This window comes from Palaemon carinicauda, chromosome 12 (assembly GCF_036898095.1).
Source record: "Palaemon carinicauda isolate YSFRI2023 chromosome 12, ASM3689809v2, whole genome shotgun sequence".
Taxonomy (NCBI): Eukaryota; Metazoa; Arthropoda; class Malacostraca; order Decapoda; family Palaemonidae; genus Palaemon; species Palaemon carinicauda.
In genome coordinates this window covers 95,198,955-95,209,503 of record NC_090736.1, presented here as the reverse complement: position 1 = coordinate 95,209,503, position 10,549 = coordinate 95,198,955, and the positions used below count along the sequence as shown (strand labels likewise).

Below are 10,549 nucleotides of genomic sequence, written 5' to 3'. Positions count from 1 at the left end.
ACAGGAGGACCATCCGAAGTGCGGGAGTATGTTCTGCAATGTCCGCAGTAAGAACTTCTGTGGACATGAGTTATGCAGGAGGCATGCAGCATGCGCAGTCTCCAAAGGTGATCTCCAGTATTGGGACCCTCAGGTATGTACTTTATGTTCCAACCTGATTACCGAGGCATTTGACACCCCTAAGTCGGCGGAGTCAAGTGATGCTGCTAGGGAAAATTTGCGAACCTGGGTGAGGGGTTCTCAGAAAAACACTTCAGGCCCCTACTTTCCAAACGAGAAGATGAGGGCCTACCTTTTCCCTAAGGTATCGGCTGATGCAGTTATCCCTCAACCTCATGAGGAGATACCAACCGTCCAGAATCCGGTAGATTCTGAAGTCTCGGCCGTCCTTCAAGACATCCATTTGGATGATAGGATGTCAGAGGTGTCGGATTATACAGAGAAGGACCTTCTGGGAGAAGGTCAGGAGGAGGAGCTGACCCAGGCTCCAGAAATAGAAAAAGAAGAAATTGACGAGGTGCCGGTTACATCGGTTCCGGCCCCAGAACTTGTTCCCTCTACATCGTCTGCTATCCCAGATGATCTGGGAAGGACTCTTTCTTCTATTGTTGAAATGATTCAACAAATACAAAAGAAGAATGATAAAAAGGAAGCTGCGATGAAACTGGAAATACGCAGACTCGCAGCATCACGTGGGCCCCAGAAGCGACTCAACGTGAAGGATCTTCCTTTGTGCTCGGATACCAATCCTTGGATGTATGCTGAGCACATGCCAATGACAACCGGGAAGAATGTTATATCAGAGAAGCTGGGCTCAATTCCCCTGGAAGATGTGGAATTTTTGCCCAACAAAGACTCTTACCCGGACTGCTATGTCCGTCTTAGAATGGAGCCAGCCTCAAAGACGGAAACGTAGCCGAAGGAGGTCATAGTCCTTGACCAAAGTAAAGCACAGGCATTACAAGCGAGCTCAATGAAAGAGAGGGGCTTCACGAACTCAAAGGTGCCAGCCTTGAGTAAGAAGCTCCCTCCTTTGTGGCCTCTCCAACCAGAGCCTTTCCCTTCATGGAAAAGGGATATAAGGCAACCTTGCAGGTGGTGGAGGCAGGGAAACCATGCCCCTCCCTGGAGGAATGCAAGCCGTTATCCCTGACCTTACCATTGGACCAAAAAGACTGGAAGGACGTTCACCTTACCTTCTCAGTCGGGAATTTGGAAGCTGATATTGCCGAACGTCAGTTTGGTGAGGAACTTCCAAAGCTGTCGGAGTTTCTCTTGCGCAGAGAGCAAGAGACGAAAGAAAGACTTGCGGCATCGATGTCATTGCAAACGACGTTAGAAACGATGGCAAGTGACCCTAAGAAACAGGACATGTTCATGGTAGTGGCCAAAACCCATCTGGCCACAGTTACGAAGGATATCTATAGCTTTATTAAAGCTAGGAGAGCCTGTAGGGAGTTCGTGTTCGCCTCGGCTGCGGTGAGGCATGAACCAAGGAAACTGATCTCCTCTTACATTTGGGGTAAAGACCTCTTTCCCAACGAAGTAGTTAAAGAGGTAGTAGACAAAGCAGCCACGGAGAATAGGAACCTTCTCCAAGAGTGGGGCTTAAATCTTAAGAGAAAGTCTTCTCCGGATGAAGGTCCCCAACCCAAGAAGAATACAAAAAGGCCTAGACTTTCCTCTCGGCCGGCTAAGCCCTACCGACAGCAACAACAGCAACTTCCTGCGACCGCGGTGCCTCAGATAGTGGCACAACCTCCAACCACGTACCAGTTGGTACCTCAACAAGTGGCGACACAGTCGCCAGTTTTTAACCCAGCTTTTGAAAGGCAGACTTCTTCATTTCACTCAAATGCTAGAGGAACAGCCAGAGGTTCTTCTAGACGCCCTTCAAGGGGAAGGGGATTCAGGGGAGGACGTGGTCAAGGAGGCAAGGCCTTAGGTCCACAACAGCAGAAGTGAGATGCTTCCAGTAGGAGGGAGACTACATCTATCTAGGGATCGTTGGACCTTCGATCCCTGGGCCCACAGGCTAATAAAGAATGGACTAGGTTGGAGCTGGAACAGTCCTCCACCTCCATTTCCATCAAGTTCCAAGGAAGGCTGTTTTGTGTTCTAAAGAAGGACTCAGAAAACTCAGAGTCGTTCTGGACTTGTCGCCACTCAACAAGTTCATAGTGAACTACAAGTTCAGGATGCTCACACTTCAGCACATAAGGACCTTACTGCCCAAAAGGGCATACATCGTCTCCATAGACTTGTCAGACGCTTATTGGCACGTTCCAATTAATCGTGACCTCTCCTCCTACCTAAGGTTCAAGTCACAAAGAAGACTTTACGCCTTCAGAGCCATAGCATTCGGACTAAACATAGTCCCAAGGATTTTCACGGAGCTTGCGAACGCAACCGTCCATCAATTACGCCTGAAGAGGACCCAAGTAGTGGCCTACTTCGACGACTGGCTGGTGTGGGCAGCATCCAGGACAGAATGCATGCAAGCCTCTAAGATAGTGATCCAGTTCCTGGAACATCTGGGATTCAAGATCAACATCAAAAAGTCTCGACTATCTCCAGCTCAAAAATTTCAGTGGTTGGGAATCCACGGGAATTTGGAGTCACATCGACTTTCCATTCCTGGGAAGAAGAGGAAAGAAATAGCAGGATCTGTCAAGAGACTATTGAAATCCAAACGGATATCAAGACGCGAACAGGAGAGAGTGCTGGGCTCTCTACAGTTTGCTTCGATAACAGGTCCAGTGCTAAGAGCACAGCTAAAGGATGCAACAGGAGTCTGGAGAAAATATGCATCAAACGCGCGAAGAGATCTGATGAGACCACTACCGACTCGACTGCGAACGCATCTCAAGCCGTGGTCCAAAGCCAAGCAAATGAAGGTATCGTTACCTCTTCAACCTCCTCCCCCATCATTTACTATCCATACAGACGCTTCAAAGGAAGGCTGGGGAGGCCACTCTCACCAGAAGAGAGTCCAGGAAGCTTGGTTCACTCTTTTCAAGTCATCTCACACCAACTTCCTAGAAGCCATGTCAGTAATTCTGACACTAAAGAAAGTTTCTCCTCGCCACTCGACCCACATAAGATTTGTTCTAGACAGTGAGGTGATGGTGAGATGCCTGAATCAACAAGGGTCGAGATCGCCTCAAATCAACCAAGTGATGTTGGCCATATTCCGTTCGTCGGAAAGAAAGAAATGGCACTTGTCAGCAGTTCACATTCAAACGGTCCGCAATGTGACAGCGGACGCTCTATCCAGGTTCACACCGATTGAGTCAGAATGGTCCCTAGACGCAGGATCGTTCTCCTTCATCTTGAGTCAAGTCCCGGAACTGCAGATAGACCTCTTTGCGATGAAAGACAACAAGTAAACACATAGTTATGTGTCCCCGTACGAGAATCCGCTAGCGGAAGCGGTGGACGCTATGTCCCTAGACTGGAACAGATGGTCCAGGATTTACCTGTTCCCTTAGCACAACCTCCTTTTGAAGGTCCTCAACATGAGATCCTTCAAAGGGAAAGTGGCAATAGTGGCCCACAAGTGGCCAAGCAGCGTTTGGTTCCCTCTGGCATTGGAACTACGACTGAAGTTTGTACCGCTATCGGATCAGACCCTGACTCAGCGAGTACAGAAATCGACTGTTTTCGCTTCATCAAAGAAAACCTGGAACCTGCTTCTCATGATTTTCTCTCCCTAACGATGAGAAAAAGCTGCGGGATATCAAGAGACAGTATAGACTTTTTGGAGAAATTCAAGTCCAAATCTACCAGAAGACAATATGAGTCATCATGGAAGAGTGGATGTCTTTTATCAAGGCAAAGAAACCAAAAGAATTCTTGATAGACTTCTGTTTATTTTCTTCATTCACCTTCATGAGTAAGGTTTAGCAGCCAACACAATATCAACGTGCAAGTCTGCCTTGACAAGACCGATACTATATACCCTTCAGGTCGACCTTTCTAACAACATTTTTAATAAAATTCCGAAGGTCAGTGCTAAGCTTAGACCTTCAGCGCCTCCAAGACCCATTTCATGGGCACTAGATAAGGTTCCTCATTTGCATCAATAATGAATAATGAGGAGTGTGCTTTGAAGGATTTAACTCAAAAAGTTATGTTTCTGTTTGCACTCGCTTCGGGGGCTAGAGTTAATGAAATAGTGGCTCTCTTGAGAGAGGAAGGCCACGTTCAGTTCTTGAAAGGGGGAGAACTGAATCCGTTTCCAGACCCAGCATTTCTTGCCAAGAACAAGCTACCCACCAACAGGTGGGGTCCCTAGAGAATCTGCCCTCTCAAGGAAGATGCATCTCTATGTCCAGTGGAGTGCTTAAAGGTCTATCTTCATAGAACTTCAGACTTTAGAGGAGGACAGCTGTTCAGAGGGGAAACCTCGGGTTCAAATTTATCTCTGAAACAACTAAGCGCGAAACACCTATTTTATTCCCAGAGCGGATCCAGACAGTACACCCGCAAGTCATGATCCGAGGAAAGTTGCCTCTTCCATAAAATTTCTTTAATTATATGGACTTTGAACATCTTTGTTCGTACACCGGCTGGTAGTCATCCAAGGTGTTCTTTATGCACTATGCAAAGCAAGTGGAGCAACTCAAGAGTTCTGTGGTAGCAGCAGGTAGAATTCTTAAACCTTCTGTTTAAATCTGCGAGGAACAGTGAAATTAATTTGGGACGATTAATTAAGAGGGTGGGTGTGTAGTCACAGACTGTTACTACACACTGAGTGATAGGCCACTAACGTGTCCTTACGAACTGTTCCATTGACTTTGGTGAACTAAAGCATAATACGGACACTTGTGTCAAGCGTTTTTTACGCTAGTGTAAATGAACAGTAATACAGACTGAATCAATTTTATTAATAATTTGATTCAAGTGGCAAATCTGTTTCCTGTTGGACGAAATAATATTTTCTGTTTACTGTTTTCTTTATGGTTTAATGGATATCTTCCACATTTTATAAATTTTATAAATGTTGACTGATATATATGTTTATTAAATTTTTAATAAACCAGTTCATAGTCTTATTCGCCCACACTCATTTTATTAGAAATTTACTGAGCATTATGTTTGAAATATGGATAATTTTATCATGGAATGTCTTTTAAGATTGTTCCTTTTTTCAAGCAAAAATCCACTCGCTTTAACCCTGCCTTAGGAAGGATTAGCGTTGTACCCTAAGGGGATGGTAGTAGAGATCCAAAATTTGTTCCTATACGGATACAACTGTTATCTGATAGTTTAATAAGAGTAGACACACTGGGGGAGATGTCAAGAATTCATACTGACATTGGTGACTCTTATACAAACTTTGCTTTATAATGTATAGGGTGAGACCACTATACAAGCTTGTCATTTCGTCATCCATAGTTAATATGTACTCCTCGAGACTTTTTCCAAAGTCTAGTACGACTCTTCCCTGTAGGGGGCAGGAAGCACTAACATAGTTCATGCTTAGATGAAATGATGTATGACGGTAACATCATAGGTCTCTAGGTCTAGACGGACCAGGAAAATACTTTCTTGAGGGTACGGCACCGGTTGAGAATCCACATATGCAGTAATGCTCTGGTAAACTTCCATCAGGACGACATGGCCTGAGCCCAAAAAACGGATTTTGAGCGAAGCGAAAAATCTATTTTTGGGTGAGGTAGCCATGTCGTCCTGATGGACCCGCCCTTCGTTTTATTTTAAAAAGGGCTTAATGATCCCTCCTTATAATACAGTATCTGTAGCACCTCGTGTATCGCTACAAGGAATAAAGATGGCGCTGCCGTCATCGTCATATACACACTCGAAATGGGATAGGAGAGATACCTTATTAATGGCTCTCCTTTCATTCTCGTTTTTAAATTCTTGCCACTGTAACCCCTCGAAGTGTTAATACTGTTCGGGGTGAAGATAGCTATGTGGCATGTCAAGAATACGTCCTTTGATATTATGCGATATCCCTGTTAGATTTATTTAGGGATATTCGCTCCAGGAGTTAGAATTTTGGATACCTCAAGGAAAAATTCTCTTGGAATATCACTGTAGTCAAATATACCCTAGGAAGCTACCCTTTAGGAACTTCCATCAGGACAACATGGCTACCTCACCCAAATAATCATCCGATATATATATATATTTTTTGTTTCGCTCAAAATCCGTTATATATATATATATATATATATATATATATATATATATATATATATATATATATATATGTATATATATATATATATATATATATATATATATATATATATATATATATATATATATATATATATATATATATATATATATATATATATATATATATATATATATATATATATATATTATATATATATATATATATATATATATATATATATATATATATATATATACATATGTATATATATATATATATATATATATATATATATATATATATATATATATATATATATATATATATATATATATATATATATATATAGACAAGCATAGTTACCAGGCGTTGCCTGGGTATGTTTGCCCTTAGATTTGGAATGTGGGCATAAATCCCCCATCAATCACAAATTTGGCTCCAAATTAAGTCACCTGGAAGGCAGTATTGTAGGGTTCTATGGTTTTTTTGTGTGTGTTGGTTTGTTGTGACAGTTGATTGATAGCCTCATATTTGTTTATGGAAGAAAATATTCTCATTTTTCTGGACAAAATATTTTATAATGTAATGGGGAAGATGTGTTATTGTTACAGAATAAAACTCACTATTTTGTGCAAACCAAATATGAATATTATACTACAATGTATATAAAGTTTTGTCACTAAAGAATATATAAAAAAAAATGTTTTTAAGAAAGTTTTTGAACGGTGTGATGTTCCATTGATTTTTTTTTTTTTTTTTTTTTTTTTTGGTGGTTCAGCCAACAAATGCAGTCTAAATTTGCCTTCACTGCAACACAATCCACGAGGTTCATTTTTCCATTTCTGAGCATCGCAGTGGTTACATTCTTTTGACATTAGGCCAATTTTTCTTCTGTATTATGGGGTTATTTTGGATTATAAGTGACGGCACCCAGATGCCATTGTACAACATTAAAACTACGAGCTCATGCGTCTGCATGCATGACTATATTAATATGGCAAATATTCTCAGCTCTTTCCGGTGTTTCTTTGTTTCAATGGACAATCATTCCCTGTTAGATATCCTGAAGTCGAGTCATTCTTTGATTTCTTGTTTCCTGATTTATTGCTGCTATTGAATATTATCAAGGCAAAGTTTCTTGGGTCTTCATCCTGTACTTCACGTATAGTTGCCATTCTGTTTGCATTAGTGTTTTTTCTTATATTCATCTGTTCTTCGTCTTCTGCTTCACGTCTAGCTGCCATTCTGCTTTCATTAGCAATATTTTTAAAATTTATCTGCTTTTCGTCTTCTACCTCACGTCCAGCTGATATTCTGCTTGCATTGGTGTTCCTTCTCAAATTTATCTGTTGTTTGTTATCTGTTTCATATCAACCTGAAATTCAGTTTGCATTAGTGTTTCTTCTTAAATTCATCTACTCTTTGTCTTTTCCTTCACGTCTAGCTTCCCTTCTGCTTGCATTAGTGTTCCTTCTTAAATTCATCTGTTATTTGACTTCTGTTTCACGTTTAGCTGCCATTCTGCTTGCGTTACTGTTCCTTCTCAAATTCATCTGCTCTTCGTCTTCTACCTTACATCTAACTTCCGTTCTGCTTGCATTACTGTTCATTCTTAGATTCATCTGCTCTTCGTCTTCTGCTTCACGTCTAGCTGCCATTCTGCTGGCATTTGCGTTCCTTCTCAAATTAATCTGCTCTTCGTCTTTTGCCTTACATCTTGTTGCCATTTTGTTTGCATTAATGTTCCTTCTTAAATTCATCTGCTCTTCGTCTTCTGCTTCAAATCTAGCTGCCATACTGCTTGCATTTGCGTTCCTTCTCAAATTAATCTGCTCTTTGTCTTCTGCCTTACCTCTAGCTGCCATTCTGCTTGCATTAGTGTTCCTTCTTAGATTTATCTGCTCTTCGTCTTCTTCCTTCTTCACGTCTAGTTACCATTCTACTTGCATTAATATCCCTTCTTAAATTCATCTGCTTTTCGTCTTCTGCTTCACTTCTAGCTGACATTCTGCTTGCATTGGTGTTCCTTCTTAAATTCCTCTGCTCTTCATCTTCGGCTTCACGTGTAGTTGCCATTCTGTTTGCATTTGTGTTCCTTCTCAAATGCATTTGCTCTTCGTCTTCTGCTTTACATCTAGCTGCCATTCTGCTCCCATTAGTGCTCCTTCTTAAATCTATCTGCTCTTCATTTTTTACTTTATGGCTAGCTGCCATTCTAATTGCATAAGTTCTTTTCTTTGTTCTTCATCCTGTGTCTCACGTCTAGCTGCCATTCTTCTTGTATTTGTTTTCTTCCGCAAATTCCTCTGATCTTCTGTTTTTGCGTGTTTTTCTTTTCACTGATTTTGCTTTCTCGGATTTACCGTATGAATATCTCCTTTTAGGTGGAATTATTTTGAAAACTCAAATAGATTTATAAATTACCATGAGATTCAACCATTAAATATTCTGTAGAATCTCTTTTGGGGTAGTATCATTCTGCTTGCATTGGTTTTCCTTCTTAGATTCCTTTGCTCTTCATCTTCGACGTCGAATCTACTACTATTCTGCCTGTATTAGTGTTCCTTCTCAAATTCATCTGCTCTTCGTCTTCTGCCTTACATCTAGCTGCCACTCTGCTTGCATCAGTGTTCCTTCTTAAATCCATCTGCTCTTCCTTTTCTGCTTTATGGCTAGCTGCCATTCTAGTTGCAAGAGTTTTTCTGTGTTCTTCATCTAGTTGTCTCACGTCTAGCTGCCATTCTTCTTACATGTGGTTCCCTCCATAAATTCATCTGCTCTTCTTTTTCTTGCTATCTTCTTCTTTTCACTGAGTTTGCTTTATAGGATTTACCGAATGAGAAATTCTTTGGGTGGCATAATTTTGTAGAAAGCTGAAAAAGAAATATAAAAATTACAAAAGACTGAACCATTAGATATTCTGTTGAATCTCTTTTTGGGTGACATCATTTTGTAGAAAAGGGGAAAAAATATAGAAATTACAGAAGACCCAATGATTAAATATTCTGTAAGTTTTTGTACATTTTATCACATGGAAAGGAAAATCAGCGTAGGCTATGCTGTGTGTGTGGGGCAACATCCAAGGACAATTTTTAAGAAAAACTTCCAAATTGATATAGCCCCAAATAATCTCCTGAGTCGAAATTCATTGAAATATGTTTGTTATTATTGCATGTAGTTGTCGGTGCTTTGTGATAATGGGGCCCGTACACACCACAAGGGGGTTCTTGATCAAAACAGAAATAGCGACGTTAGATATCTCAATTGATAAACATTTATTTTTAAATATGGAAGTCTACGATGCCAGCCTGCCCGTTTTCACCCGATTTCATGGAATACAGTTATATGGAGTCTGTAATTATGGGGCGCGTGGACCTCCAAGGTAAATATCCATCAAAATAGAAATAACAAAGTTAGATTTTTCAATGAAAATTACATAAAATTCGATCAATAAATCATCCGTAAGTTTATTGTACAATCTTTTTATAGCAATCATGCAGACACACGCACATTCGCCAGATTTATTAATATATATATATATATATATATATATATATATATATATATATATATATATATATATATATATATATATATATATATATATATATATATATATATATATATATATATACATATATAGATAGATAAATATATATATATATATATATATATATATATATATATATATATATATATATATATATATATTTATATATATACATATATAGATATATATATATATATATTTATATATATACATATATAGATATATATATATATATATATATATATATATATAAATATATATATATATATATATATATATATATATATATATATATATATATATATATATGTGTGTGTGTATATATATATATAATATATATATATATATATATATATATATATATATATATATATATATATATATATATATATATATATATATATATATATATATATATAAATATATATATATATATATATATATATATATATATATATATATATATATATATATAAATTATATATATATACATATATATGCATACACATATATATGCACATACACACACATTATATATATATATATATATATATATATATATATATATATATATATATATATATATATATATATATATTTATATATATACATATATATGCATACACATATATATACACATACGCACATACATTATATATATATGCATACACATATATATACATACACACACATACACACACACACACACACACACACACACATATATATATATATATATATATATATATATATATATATATATATATATATATATGTATATATATATATATATATATGTGTGTGTGTGTGTGTGTGTGTATGTGTGTGTGTGTTATGTACACACACAT

General features: G+C 38.1%; 1 protein-coding gene across 1 annotated transcript; it reads right to left on the bottom strand.

Annotated features, from left to right (window-relative positions):
* Positions 1–7,638: 7,638 nt before the first annotated feature.
* LOC137650963 (uncharacterized protein C05D11.13-like) lies at positions 7,639–8,016 on the bottom strand. The gene has a single exon (XM_068384102.1). The coding sequence runs from the start codon at positions 8,014–8,016 to the stop codon at positions 7,639–7,641; it is 378 nt and encodes a 125-aa protein (XP_068240203.1).
* Between the last annotated feature and the right edge of the window lie 2,533 nt (positions 8,017–10,549).